Source organism: Pseudopipra pipra, chromosome W, assembly GCF_036250125.1.
Source record: "Pseudopipra pipra isolate bDixPip1 chromosome W, bDixPip1.hap1, whole genome shotgun sequence".
In the NCBI taxonomy this organism is placed as follows: domain Eukaryota; kingdom Metazoa; phylum Chordata; class Aves; order Passeriformes; family Pipridae; genus Pseudopipra; species Pseudopipra pipra.
In genome coordinates, this window is record NC_087580.1 from 20289375 (window position 1) to 20303678 (window position 14304).

Genomic DNA, 14304 nt, shown 5'->3' on the forward strand with positions numbered 1-14304 from the left:
GACATCCCCCCAACTCCGGCCCCGGCAGGACGGCGGCGCCAGCGGGGTTGTCCTGCAGCCGGGGCCATGCTCGGCTGACAGAGCCAGCACAACACCCGCCCAAAGGGACACTGACTGCCTCCTCACCTGCCTGGGGGGCCCAAGGCATCTTCCTCTTCCTCGCAGCCTCCTTCATCTGCCCAAGCTTTGGGAAGGAGAAATCCTGATGGGGGGGAAAACAAGGGCTGAACGCGTTGGGTTGGGGGTTCCTCCTGCCCAAGTCCATCTCTAGAACTCACTGGGCATCCTGTGACCATAAAAACCTCCAAAACACCAGGATTCAGCCCAGAAAAACCCAAACAATCAAAATTCAGGCAAAAGCTCCTCAGAAATAGTGAGAAAACTCCCGCCTGTCCAAACTGCAAAAAGTTGAGATTCAGCTAAAAAGTACCCTAAAATATGAAGATTAGCCCCAAAAAAAAACTCTCCCAGGAGTTCCTCCTCTCTGGTCTCTCCCCTCTGGGGTTCAGAGGGTCTCCCCTGTCTGGGATGCTGGGGGTCCCATTTAGGGATGCTGGGAGTGTTGGGGGTCCCAAGGGTCCCTTCTCCTCTGACTCTCACCTTCGGGGTGCCGCGTTCCCAGACATTCCTCCTCTCCAGGTTCTCCACCTTGCTGTCCTGGGGATCCCAGGGGTCCCCACTGTCCTACTGTGCTGCTCTGAACCAGCAGAGTAGTTTGAAAACAGGTAGGGGTAAAGTGTGGTCTGTGCCAAGTGTTTTAGGGTTCTTTGGCCCAAAGAAATGTCTGTGCCCTGAGAACATTGGATCCAGCAGCCCCAGTACCCCACAGGAAGTTGGGAGCTCAGGGGGGCCACCCTTTGCCAACCCCCCTGTGCCCAAAGACTCCCATGGGACTGTCAGACTGTCCAGACCACCTCCCCTTTTCCACCGTTCTCCCTATTCCTTCCACTTTTCCATGGTCCCCTCAATTCCCAGCCCAACCAGGATCACTTCTGGGGTCCCAACCCCCACTTTTTTCCTCCTTCTCTCACATCATCCCCCCACTCCCCAGCCCCCTCATGCTCAGTTTCAGGGTCCCACCCTCCCCTTTCCCCACTCTTCTGACCTCTCCCACCCATTTCCCATCATCACCCAAACCTCAGTGCCCCTCCCCCTCCACTTTTGGTGGGTACCCTCCTCTCCCACTCAGTTTGGGGTCCCACCATCCCTTCTGTCCCCTCTGACCCCCCTTTTCCCACCGACCTCCCCCTTCCCATCCCCTGCTCATCCGAGAGCTCCTCACCCGCAGCCGGGGGGGCTCCCAGCACCACCAGTGTCCAGACAAGTCTGCTGACCCATCCCTGTCCAGTTCCAGCAACTGCTCGGCTCCAAGAGGCGCTGGGAGCAGAAGGCAGCCCCCCGTGTCCGTGCGGCTCCGCCTTCGCCGCCTCTTTGTGCCGGGAATTCCGCCGCGCTCCAGCCGCGGCAGCGCCGGGCGGGGAAGGCGCAGGGGCAGGGCGGGGCCCCCGGTTCCCCCGGGCGGTCCCTCGGGCTTTTCCCTGCCCGGGAGGGCGAGCGGCCCCTGCAGCCCCCGCTCCCTCGGGCCGTTCCAGCCCTCGTGGGCAGCGAGGGGCCCTGGATGGTCCCTACGAACCCCCTGCCCTCAGTCCCTCCTGGGCTGGCACATCTCCCAGCCTGTGTCACGGACCCGGCTGCTGCCAAGGGACGGCCCTGCTGCAGTTTGCACTTAAACCCAACAAACTGGGGTGGGGGGGCAGCCCTGGAAACCTGGGCTTTGCTCCCACGGCTCTGCAGGAGCTTCCCATGGGCTCTCGGCCTCCTCTGGGCATCCCCTGGTCCGGTGTGGGCTCCTCCTGGGCTGCAGCTCTGCTCCATCCTGCACTCACCCAGAGCTCCAGCTGGTTCCATGGAGCAGCGATCCCCTGGCCCCTGCCAGTGCAGGCACCTCGCCAGGGCTGTTCCTCGAGCTTATCTGGCCCCCTGCCAGTCTGGGACTCCTTCTCCAAACCACCAATCCAAGTGTGCCAAACGCCCTGGTTGGTCAGTGCCGGCTGGGGCAGCGGGCACTCGGTGAGGGGATGAGAAAACTGCACCCGGGGCTGGGCTGAAAGAGGCTTCAGCACCACTTCTGATGGCCCAGGGGCAGCATCTGGCTTCTCCCAGACAGAGAGATGGCACTTGTTCCTCTGCAGGGAGTCAAGGGCACGAGGGTGACTCCTGCTGCATGGATGGAAAGGCAGAGGATCCCTTGGGTCCCCAGGATGGACCAGCACTTGGAGATACAAACTGCCCTGGGGCTCAGGATGCAGTTGCCAGCACAGATTTCCCTGCAAAGTCTGCAGTGAGTCAAGCCCTGGACAGTAGATTGTGCCCCATGGATGGGATTGCAGAGGGGCCCACAGGTTCCCAGCAGGAATCAGCAACCAGGAATATACACAAAAGGGTTCGCCCGAAGATTTTGGGGGGAGTGTCCTGTAGGGAGGGGACAGTGTCACCCCACAAGGGCAGGGCTGACAAGTGGGAGGCTGCTCCAGGGCTCTGCAAGAGGCCTCGTGCTCTGCTCAGCCCCAGCACTGGCTGGTACCAACACCCCCGGCTGCCCCCGGCCCTGGGCAGCTCTGTTGCCACAGGCTGTGCCCTCACAATGTGTCCCTGCAATGGCCCTGCCTGTCCCTCACCCGGGGCCCTGCCCACATCCCTGTCCCTTGGCTCTCTCTCTGCCAGCTCAGTGTGGGGCACACGGGCTGGGGGTCCCTCCCAAGCCCCCCGGGCAGCCAGCGTTGGCTGGGGGGATGTGAGGGCTGGGCCCGCTCAGCACAGCCCCGGCCTCGTGCCCAGAGCCTCTTTCCTGCCCCACACAAGAGCTTCCCGGCCCCCCCAGGGCTCCCCTGCTGCTGCCTCTGCTCCTGGCCCTGCCTTTGCTGCTCCCTTGCCTGGGGCAGCGGCTGCAGGGGGGGATGGCAGCAGCTTCAGCTCCACGGCACTTCCTGGGGGGAGCTCAGCCTGGGGGGGACGGGCAGGGACCTGATGGGGATGGACAGGGGCCCAGCAGGGACAGCCAAGGCCTGCAGGGGAAGGCACAGGGACAACCTGGCCCCCCACACTGCCAGGGCTGTCTCTGCTCCTCCTTGCAGGCTCCGTGGCCAGGCACAGGTGGTGTTCCTGGGTGCCCACCATCTCAGCACTTGCAGCCGCTCAAATCAGCGCCCGCAGCTCTGCAGCAAAGCCCCAGCTCACCTGGCACACAGGGGATGGACACAGCACCTGCTCGGGGATGGGTACACACAGCTTTGTGCCTTCCCCACCACGGGGCTCTCCTTCCTCAGCAGCACCTCTGCCTTGCACTTATTCTCAGCCTCACCTCAGGGACAGCTCTGAGCTCACCTCCGCGCCACTTCTCAGCCTCACCTCAGGGCCTGGGCTCAAGGACAGGAACCTGCAGGGAGGGAACATCATGTGCAAGCTGAGGGCTGCCTGCTTGCACTGGGCTGGGGGCTTCTTTCTCCTTCTACAACCAGCCCAGAACTCAGCCTGCTTTTCTAACACCACACATTTACAGACTAACCTTGCAGATAGATATGGACAGACATCTCTATCCCCCTGGGGATGGAGCCTCAAGTATGTGCTGCCATAGGAATGGCAATCAGAGAATCACAGAATCAGCCACGTTGGAAAAGACGTCTGAGGTCATCAAGTCCAACCCTGGATCCAACCCCGCCGTGCTTCCCAGACCATGGCACTGAGGCCACATCCACTCTCACCTTCAACACCTCCAGGGACGCTGACTCCACCCCCTCCCTGCCCAGCCCATTCCAAGGCCTCATTACTCTCACAGCAAAAAATTGCTTCCTAATATCCAACCTAAACCTCCCCTGGCACAGCTCAAGACCCAGCCCTCTTGTCCTACTGCTGCTTCCTGGCAGAACAGCCCCACCCCCACCTGGCTACACCCTCCTGGCAGGGACTTGCAGAGAGTCAGGAGGTCTCCCCTGAGCCTCCTCTTCTCCAGCCTCAACACCCCCAGCTCCCTCAGCCTCTCCTCACACCATTTGTGCTCCACTCCCTTCTCCAGCCTTCCTGCTCTTCTCTGCACCTGCTCCAGCGCCTCCAGGGCCTTCCTCAACTCAGGGGCCCAGAGCTGGACACAGCACTCCAGGGGTGGCCTCACCAGCGCTCACTCCAGCCCAACAATCACTTCCCTGCTCCTGCTGACACACTCTTCCTCAGACAGGCCACCATCCACTGGCCCTCTTGGACACACTCTTCCTCTTGTTCAGCTTCCTGTCCATCCCCACTCCCAGCTCCCTTTCTGCCTGCCTGCTCTCCAGACACTCTGGCCCCAGCCGGGGGGGCTGACGGGGCTTCTTGTGGCCAAAGGGCAGGACCCGGCCCTTGGCCTGCTTGAACCTCATCCCTTGCAATCAGCCCATGGATCCAGCTTGGCCAGGTCCCTCTGCAGAGCCCTCCTGCCTTCCAGCACATCAACACACCCCCAGCTTGGTGTCACCTGCACATTTGCTGATGAAATGCCTGGTTCTGCAGGAGCTGGAGATGCTCAAGGGGCAGCAGGACCAAGTCAGGGGCCTGGGGGGGCCTGGGGGCTTTGGGGTCTGGGAGGGTCCTGGGGGAGCTGGGGAGGGGCTTTGGGGATTGGGAGTACAGACCAGTACAGACCAGTACCTCCTCACTGCTCCCTGGATCTCTCCTGGAGCTGGGCCACCTGAGACACCTGAGCCCCCCCAGTGCCCTCCCAGTACAGCCCAGTGCCCCTAGTACAGCCCACTGTGTTCCTGTCCCAGGGTGCCAGGCGATCCCTCTTTGGGGGGTTGGAAGGGATTTGAGGGGCGGGTTGGGGAGATCTGGAGGGTGTTGGATAAGGATTTGGGGGGTTTTTGGGTGCATTTTGAGTTAAAAGTGGTTTTGGGGGGTCAAAAGGATCTGGGGGAGGAGGGGATTAAAGGGAAAACAGAGGTTAGGGGACATTTGGGGGGGGTTAATGAGGCCTGGAGGGGAGAGGAGGGGCAGCACCACAAGCAGGTAAGTTCTGAGACCCTCCTGGTGTTCCCAAGACCCTCTGGGTGTCCCCGATTTCCTCTTTGACACCCCGAGCCCCGCCTGATGTTTCCAGTGTCCCCAGGGCCTCCCTATGGCCCCAATCTCCCCCTGACACCCCCAATTCCACTGTCCACAAATCCCTCCCCACTGTCCCCAAACCCCATCCCTGATGCCCCCAACCCTCCATCTCACCCCAGGAGCCCCCCCTGGACCCTCTGATCACAAAAACGCCCCCCCCCCCCCCCCCGCTCATAGAAAGGCCAAGGGCATCTGGGGACACACTGGAGACAGCTGGGGGGCTTTGTGGGGCACTGGGTGATTACTGGGGGATACTGGGACACATTGGGGGGAACCAGGGGACACTGGGAGGGCACTGGGGGGACTGGGGAGTTACTGGGGGATTACCAGGACACACGGGGGGACAATGGCAGGTTACTGAGCCATACTGGGGGTTACTGGGTGCACACTGGAGCATTACTGGGCCATACTGGGGGGCAGTGGAGGCCACTGGGACACACGGGGTGGTCACTGAGGGGGTTACTGGGCCGTACTGAGGGTCACTGGGATATACTGGGGCACTGGGATCCCCTTATCTGGATGTGGTACATCTCCCCCCCAGACTTTGAGGGGCACCCCCAGGACCCCTCCCCTGGGGGCTGGGGACCCCCGGAACACACTGCTAGGCTTTAGGGGACCCCCAGGCACCCCTCCCTGTGGGATCTCTGTGTGCTGAGTGTTGGGGGTCTCTGGGGTTCGGGGGGGTCAGTGGGATCCCCTTTCCCTGGGGTCGGTTCGCCAGCCCGGCCGGAGCGCTGTGGCGGGAAAAGTAATGGCGGACCGCGCAGAGCCTCATGGGAGTTGCAGTTCCCTCTTGAGGACTCCGCCGGCGCGCCTGCGCAGTGCAGCCAGGGCGTTGGCAGAGCCCCCCCCCGAGAGGGTTCCAGGCCCCGCGCTCTGCCCCTCGGGAACCCCCGAACCCCTCGGCTAAACCCTCCCCAGCCCTCCAGCCTTTCCACCCACAGCCGCGCTCCCCGCAGCCCCCGAGGGGATCCCCAGAGCCCCGCTCTCCCGCAGGCCCCGCCAGCTCACAGTACAGCACATACCCAGCGCCATCTTTGCTTCCCGGAAGCAACCACGGCGCTCTGCGCGCGCACCGCCTTCACAGAGCACCCCCCCCTTTTCCGCCGCGGCCCCGCCCTCCGCCCGCCCGCCCTCAGGAGTGTTCGCACGGGCGGGGCCGCAGCGCCCTCAGCCCGAACGGAACCTGCTTTTACCTCATGGAATCTTTGATCTCTGTTAGCCAAGGCCCTCTTTCCTTCCCCAGTTGTCTTGTCCCTTTGGGGAGGGGGATCATAGCGGCCCTTTGCACTTGAGCGGACTGAGGTTTCTACCAGAAAGGGCCAGTCCCTGTGATAGCCAATAAAGACCAAAGGAGAGATAATTTGCTTATCAAATTATATTTGCAACACTGTGATTACAAATTGCGAGAAACAAAGTCTCAAGTTTCTATAAGTTTCAAGTAATAATTTCATTTAGTGTTTGTCTTGACTACCTCATGCACATTGATTGTATCATATACATGTATATTCTGTGGGTTTTCGCTAAATGTTTAATGTGTAAGTTTTCTCACAGCTGAAGCTGAGAGTTATCTCTACAACCAGTATTCTTAGACGAACAGGTGCCTAAAGATTTAAAGTTCTATTATATTTACAACTAAGGCTAAAGGAGCTATCTCTGCAGCCAGTCATAATTCATATATTCTTGGACAAGTAGGCGCCTAAAGACTTAAAGTTGTACTATATTTCATTCTTAGGATAGTGAGAAAGTTTTAGGCCTTTTGACCTTGTGAGGGTCTGTTTTGTTTCCTTGTGGGGGTGTAGTTAAGTTTTAGAATCTCTTTGTTCTGTTTTATTAATGTAGTCATCCATTTGTTTCACGAATCACAATTATTTATATATCACCCAAACCATAATGTTATGTTACCATAATTAGTGATATTTTGTTATGTTATGTAATAAGAAAAAGAACCGAAAAAGAGAACAACTATTTCCCAGCGGCAGGATAGCACATGCGCAGAAAAGCTGACTACGCCAAAAGGATGAAGTGAACAGAGCCGAGCTTGTCTCCTAGCAACAAGATAACGCATGCGTAAAGCCTCTTGGCAACAGAACAGAGCCTGCGCAGATAGACCTGATGACTCAGAACAAAGGAGGGGATTTTGAAAGAGACGTGCAGCTACAAACCTATAAAAGACAGATTAGCGATTGTTGAAGTGTGCCTTGGATGAGCAAAGAAAGCTCATCCAGTCACCCAGCGCTGTTTTGCTTATTTGATTTTTATATAAATCTATAATAAAACTTTTTGTTACGAGATTTGGGCCTAGTGCTGATTTTACTTATAACAATTTTTGGTGCCGTGACTCGGATCAGGGTTCCTGGGCGGCGGAACTGCTACCCGGGACGGGTACCCCCGTCCTTGTTTTTTGGACGGTCCTGGAGAGAGGTTCCGCAGCACAGACTCTGAAATTCCGACCGAGAAGATTTAGAAAAAGCAAATAAGCAAATAAAATTACTGCAGTTCCCTGTAATTCTTATGCATAAGCCCGGGCGAAGACTAACTCCAGGAAAAAGTGAGTAGTGAAACCTCTTCAGTCGGGTGGGACCGTTCAACAGGAGTTCGAACGGAGACTTACTCCAGGGGGAGTAAGTGTCTTACTCCAGGAGAGAGTAAGAGTACCAGGTGCCGCTCGGTTTGGGAAGGGACCGTCCAGCGAGGAGTTGGATGAAGACTTATCCAGGAGAGGTAAGTATTTGCGTACCCCTCTCGGTGGGGAGGGAATCCCGGAGTGCGAGGGATTGAGAAGTCCAGCAGGACAAGTGATTGAGATCTCCCGGTAGTGCAGTTCTGGTATTTCAAGAGGAGACAAATCACGAAAGGAGGGAAGTGACTGAGGTGAATTTGTGTGTGAAAGCATTCTGGAATATGGGACAGAAGAAAAGTAAATCTTCTATTCCCATGGGTGGCTGTGAATTAGTGCAGGACAGCCCTAAGAGTGAAGAAAAACCTAAAGGGTGAAATGGGGGATCATAAGGAGAAGCTGCAGGATACCCCACAGGAGAGGAAAAAACTAGAGAATGAGTTCGTGGTGGGGTTACCAACTATACCCCCGGACAGTCCTTTAGGAGTTATGATCAAGTATTGGAATGATTATCCCTCCAGAGAAGGAAAATCGAGGGAGAAGATGGTGCATTATTGTATGGAAGTATGGGGAGGAAAGCAAATCAGACAGGACTATTTGTTTTGGCCGGTGTATGGTTCATTTGAGGATTGGATATGTCAGGCTTTAAATTTGTATGTGAATAGTAAAAGACCATTTTGTGCAGAGGAATGTGAGTATGCTAGCTTATGGATAGAAGTAGATACTAGAATCTCTCTCTCCCCGTTAAGTGAAGAGAAAGGACAGAAGACGGCTTATGACCTAAAAGAGTTTCAAAAAATACCCCCCCCCCCATATGTCCTGTCTTGGCCTATACCCATGGGGTCACCTCCGTGTGGTGTTGTAATTCAGAATGACCACAGGAGTGTATTCACTCCCACTGCTCCAGCAAAATTACCTTTCTGCCCTATTGAAACTGAGGAAGCCACCCTGTCAGTGGCTGCTGGAGTAAGAGATCAGCAAACATCCTGTTCACTCCCCCCTCAGGAAGCGCAGCAGTCAGCAGCTCCTGAAACACAGAGTCCTAACATAATATCCCCAATGGTTCCACAGTCCATGCAAACAGAGCCTTGTTCTTCAGGAGTAGTCTCTTTATCTACAAACACGTCACAGCTGTACCCCTTAAGAGAGACTACAATGGGGGGAGGAAGAAATCAAGGGGATAGGATAGGGTTTATATCAGTTCCCTTGAATTCAGGAGATGTTAGAGCATTTAAGAAAGAGATGGGAAATCTCTTAGAGGATCCTTTGGGAGTGGCTGAGAGGTTTGACCAGTTTTTAGGTCCTAATATATATACTTGGGAGGAAATACAGTCAATTTTAGGAATATTATTCACTGTGGAAGAACGGGGAATGATTAGAAAAGCGGGAATGAAAGGCTGGGATCAAAGGCACCGGCAGGGTCCAGCTGCAGATGTTAAATGGCCTTTAGAAAACCCTAATTGGAACCATAATGAGCCAAATCATCGAAGGAATATGAATGACCTGAGAGAAATGATTGTCCAGGGGATAAGGGAATCTGTCCCTAGAGGGCAGAATGTTACGAAGGCTTTCAGTGAATATCAAAAGAAAGAGGAAAGTCCAACTGAGTGGTTAGAGAGACTCAGAAGGACTTTCCAACTTTATTCTGGTATGGATCCAGGTGATGGAATGGGACAGCAAGTGCTTAAGATGCGGTTTGTGAGTGGAGCATGGGCAGATATTAAAAAGAAGCTGGAAGATATAGATGATTGGCAGTGTAAGGAAATGGATGAATTGTTGAGGATTGCGCAGAAAGTATATGTGCGGAGGGAGGAAGAGAGCCTAAAGGAACAAGAGGAGAGACAGGAAAAATTACAGAAAAGAGAAGAAGAAAGGCAGAAAAGGCAAGAAGAAATGCAGAGGAAGCAGACAAGAATTTTAGTGGCAGCTATAAAAGGAGGACAAAGAGGGGACAGAGAACGGAGATGAAGGACCCCTTGTGGACCTAATAAACGTGAGCCCGTAAGAGAACGTGTGCGGTTAGACTTAAGTGAAATAGTGTCACTACTGTGGGCAGAAAGGACATATACAAAGAAATTGCAGGAAGAGATTGCAAGATGAACAGATTTACCAAGAGGAATAGGGGAGTCAGGGGCTCTATTTGCTGGGGACCCAGAAGAATACAGAGCCCTTGATAAAACTTAAAATAGGTCCCCAGCAGCAAGAACTTGAGTTCCTAGTGGATTCAGGGGCAGAAAGATCGACAGTTCAAAAGTTACCTTGGGGCTGCACGACTTCCTCAGACACAATCCAAGTTATAGGGGCCAAGGGAGAACCATTTAAGGTGCCCCTCATAAAAGATGTGGAAATAGAAGCCCAGAATAAATATGCATTAGGAACATTTCTATTGGTTCCTGAGGCTGAGTATAATCTATTGGGGAGACATTTGATAATAGAATTGGGAATAAATTTAGAAGTGAAAGATCAAAAATTACAAGTCCAAATATATGCCCTTATGGCAGAGGACGAAAAAAGAATAAATCCTGAGGTGTGGTTTACTCCTGATTCTGTGGGAAAGCTAGATATAAAACCATTTGAGGTTTCTATTCAAAATCCAGAGGAACCAATAAGAGTGAAACAATATCCCATCCCACATAAAGGAAGAGTTGGACTTAAACCGACCATAGAAAGACTTTTAACACAAGGATTATTGGAACCATGTAAGTCACCCCATAATACTCCCATTTTGCTGGTAAGGAAATCTGACGGATCATATCGTCTGGTGCAGGATTTAAGGGAAGTAAACAAACGGACAGTTACCCGGTACCCTGTAGTCGCTAATCCTTATACTTTACTAAACCAACTCTCACCTGACCATAAGTGGTATAGTGTGATCGACCTGAAAGATGCATTTTGGACTTGTCCTCTGAAAGAAGAAAGTAGAGACTACTTTGCCTTTGAATGGGAAGACCCTGACTCACATAGGAAACAACAACTTAGATGGACTGTTCTACCTCAGGGATTTACAGAATCCCCTAATTTGTTTGGACAAGCCTTAGGACAATTATTAGAGTCTTTTGAACCTCGCCAGGGTACAGTTTTGATTCAATATGTTGATGACTTGTTAGTTGCTGGAGAAAAGTTAGAAGATGTCAGAGATGAAAGCATTAGACTTCTGAATTTCTTAAGTTTAAACGGTTTGAAAGTGTCAAAGTCCAAATTGCAATTTACAGAGGAAGAGGTTAAGTATTTAGGGCATTGGTTGAGCAAGGGACATAAAAAATTAGATCCTGATCGAGTAAAAGGAATTCTGCCACTATCTGTACCCAGGAACAAAAGACAGATTAGACAACTTCTGGGCCTATTTGGGTATTGTAGGCAATGGATTGAAAATTACAGTAGTAAAGTCAAATTTTTGTATGAAAAATTAACCAAGGAGGGGTTGGTAAAGTGGAGTGATGAAGATGAACAGCAATTAGAAAAACTGAAGGAGGATTTAGTAAATGCACCTGTGTTAAGTCTGCCAGACAATCGGAAACCTTTTTATCTATTTGTAAATACAGAAAATGGTACAGCATATGGAGTCCTAACCCAGACCTGGGCCGGACAGAGGAAACCGGTAGGGTACTATTCAAAATTGCTGGATCCAGTAAGTAGAGGTTGGCCCACCTGTTTGCAATGTATAGTTGCTACAGCTCTGTTAGTTGAAGAAGCTATAAAGGTGACTTTTGGAGGAGAATTAAAAGTATTTACTCCCCATAATATAAGACGAGTATTACAACAGAGAGCTGAGAAATGGTTGACTGATAGTCGACTATTAAAATATGAAAGTATCCTATTGCATTCACCTGATCTGGAGTTAGAGATGACACATGTGCAAAATCCAGCTCAATTTTTATATGGAGAACCTAAAGAGGATCTAGGACATGACTGTTTACAAGTAATAAACCTTCAAACAAAGATTAGGGAGGATTTAGAAGAAGAAGAACTGAGTTTGGGAGAGAAAATATACATCGATGGTTCTTCTAGAGTAGTTAATGGGAATCGAAAGTCAGGATATGCAGTGATAGATGGAGAAAATTTTCAGGTCAGAGAATCTGGACCCTTAGATAAGACATGGTCAGCCCAAGCTTGTGAGTTATATGCACTGTTGAGAGCGTTACAATTATTAGATGGAAAAGCAGGCACTACCTTCACAGACTCTAAGTATGCATTTGGAGTAGTTCACACCTTTGGCAAGATATGGGAAGAGAGAGGATTGATTAATACCCAGGGTAAAGGACTTGTTCATGAAACTCTAATATGAGAAATCTTAAAAGCTTTGAGAAAGCCAAAGCAGATTGAAATAGTACATATTAAAGGGCATCAAAAAGGGTTAAAAGCTACCGTTAGGGGCAATAATTTAGCAGATGATGAAGCAAAGAAAGCAGCTTTATTAGTAATGGTAAGTTCAGAACCAGAAGACAGAAATGTCCTGAAAAGTTTTAGTGATCAAGAGAAAAAGAAACTGTGGCAATCTGGAGCAAAGGAAGAAAATAATAAATGGTTATTAGTAGATGGTCGGGAAGTACTTCTAAAAGGGCTTGCTCAGAGAATAATGAAGAAATTACATGAGACAACCCATTGGGGAATACAGGCATTAGTGGATCAGTTTGAAAACAAGTTTGCCTGTGTGGGAGTTTATGGAATAGCAAAGAAAATTTTGGAAGGGTGTTTAACCTGTCAGAGGGCAAACAAAAGGCAATTGAGAGAACGGGTACAAGGAGGACGAGAGATAGCTAAGAGACCTTTTGAGAAAGTACAGACAGATTTTACTGAATTACCTAAAGTAGGCAGGTATCGCCATCTACTGGTGTTAGTGGACCATCTCACCCACTTTGTAGAAGCCTTTCCAGTAGCCCGATGTACAGCCAAAACAGTGATTAAGATTTTATTAGAAGAAATTATTCCAAGGTATGGTGCTGTGGCAGTAGTGGATTCAGATAGGGGACCACACTTTACCTCTAAAATAATTAAAGAGACAACAGAACTTTTTGGAACCAAATGGGAGTACCATACTCCTTGGCATCCACAAAGCTCTGGTAAAGTGGAAAGAATGAATGGAGAAATAAAGAAACAATTGACTAAATTAATGATAGAAACTAAAATGAATTGGGTAAAGTGTTTGCCATTGGCTTTATTATATATACGGACCCAACCACGTACTGACACAGGAATCTCACCATTTGAAATGCTGTATGGGATGCCATATGATTTTGGAATCCTGATTGAAAATCCCAAGGTGGAAGATACCCTCTTAAGGGAATATATAATTGAGTTAATGAAAAGGAGACAGGAATTGAGGAAAAAAGGATTAGTAACTCAGAGACCCCCGTTGGATATGGCAATACACAAAATTCAACCTGGAGACAGGGTGTTAATTAAAACATGGAAAGAGTCTTCATTAACCCCTCGTTGGGAAGGACCCTTTGTTGTTCTTCTTACTACAGATACAGCCATTCGTACCGCTGAAAGAGGATGGACTCACGCATCTCGGGTTAAGGGGCCAGTCAACACTCCTGAATGGACTGTAACTTCTCAGCCTGGGAATCTCCGAATGACGCTCAGAAAAACTGGACTGGTAAATGAATCACCCTGAACGAGACTAGGACTCAGCCCAGCCTATACTCCTGGTTTGAAGTACCTCGAGACCTAACCTTAATAAGAGTTCGGTATAGCCATTGGTGAGTGGACTAATCCTCTACCAGGCTGGGGAAAGTGGATATACCAAATTGCTAAAAAAGGTGAAACTTTTCCTCATTGTTGTGATTTTGAGACTGAAATTACTTTGCCAAGAAAGACCTGCACAGAAGATACCCTGTATAAAACACCCAGTTTCAGGACCCCAGAGCTGGGTCAGTTGTAAATGTACATTATATGGTATAGAGTGGTATTGTGCAGCAGTAGGCAGGACACCCATTGTACGAATTGCCGAGGGTTCTTTATTGCTTCTGATGAGAAACTGAATGTTTTAGAAATTGAAAAGTTATTCTGTAGATAGGAGTAGTTGGTACCAGAGAACTGGGAAGTCTACGATAAAAAAAAAAAAAAAAGAAAAAAAAAAATTAATTTTGGTACAAAACTCTAGAACAGTGTGCCGTTAAAATTACCTGGAAAACAGAGTTCACAACCAACCAACTTTTAGAAATATTAGGAAAGTGTATGAAACACATAGATCTAGAGAAATAAAGGAAAAGGTCACAAGAACCTATCAAGAGCCCATATTCTCCTGAAGAATATTGACTGCTGCCGAGAAGATGTAAAACCCCGTTGCTCCCAGCAAAGGAGTAGACGGAGGAGGCAGAGCAATAATACAGTGGAGAGCAGATATGGGAAATTATATATGGATTGTGGTATTTTTGTGGCAGCTTTCCCCAAGCAGGGAAAGCCCACATTGGCCGTACAAGTGGACTCTGAACAGATGGAGCGATCTAAAAACAGTTAGGACTAATCTTACAGTAGGATCTCCCAGTTTCTCTGCTACACTGTGTCAAATAGCTCCTGTACCACATTGTTCAAATTTGAAACCTTAT

At 50.7% G+C, this 14304-nt stretch overlaps 2 protein-coding genes across 2 annotated transcripts in view; one reads left to right on the forward strand and one right to left on the reverse strand.

The window, feature by feature from the left end:
- The window catches only part of LOC135405349 (zinc finger protein 70-like), a 431851-nt gene that overhangs the window by 234887 nt on the left and 182660 nt on the right, over positions 1-14304 (forward strand). The window lies entirely within an intron of this gene.
- LOC135405331 (zinc finger protein 239-like) overlaps positions 1-14304 on the reverse strand; it is a 169957-nt gene that overhangs the window by 560 nt on the left and 155093 nt on the right. Inside the window, exon 4 of the mRNA XM_064640008.1 lies at positions 127-202. Within this exon, the coding sequence (XP_064496078.1) occupies positions 127-202 (76 nt within the window). The remainder of the gene's footprint in view (positions 1-126; positions 203-14304) is intronic.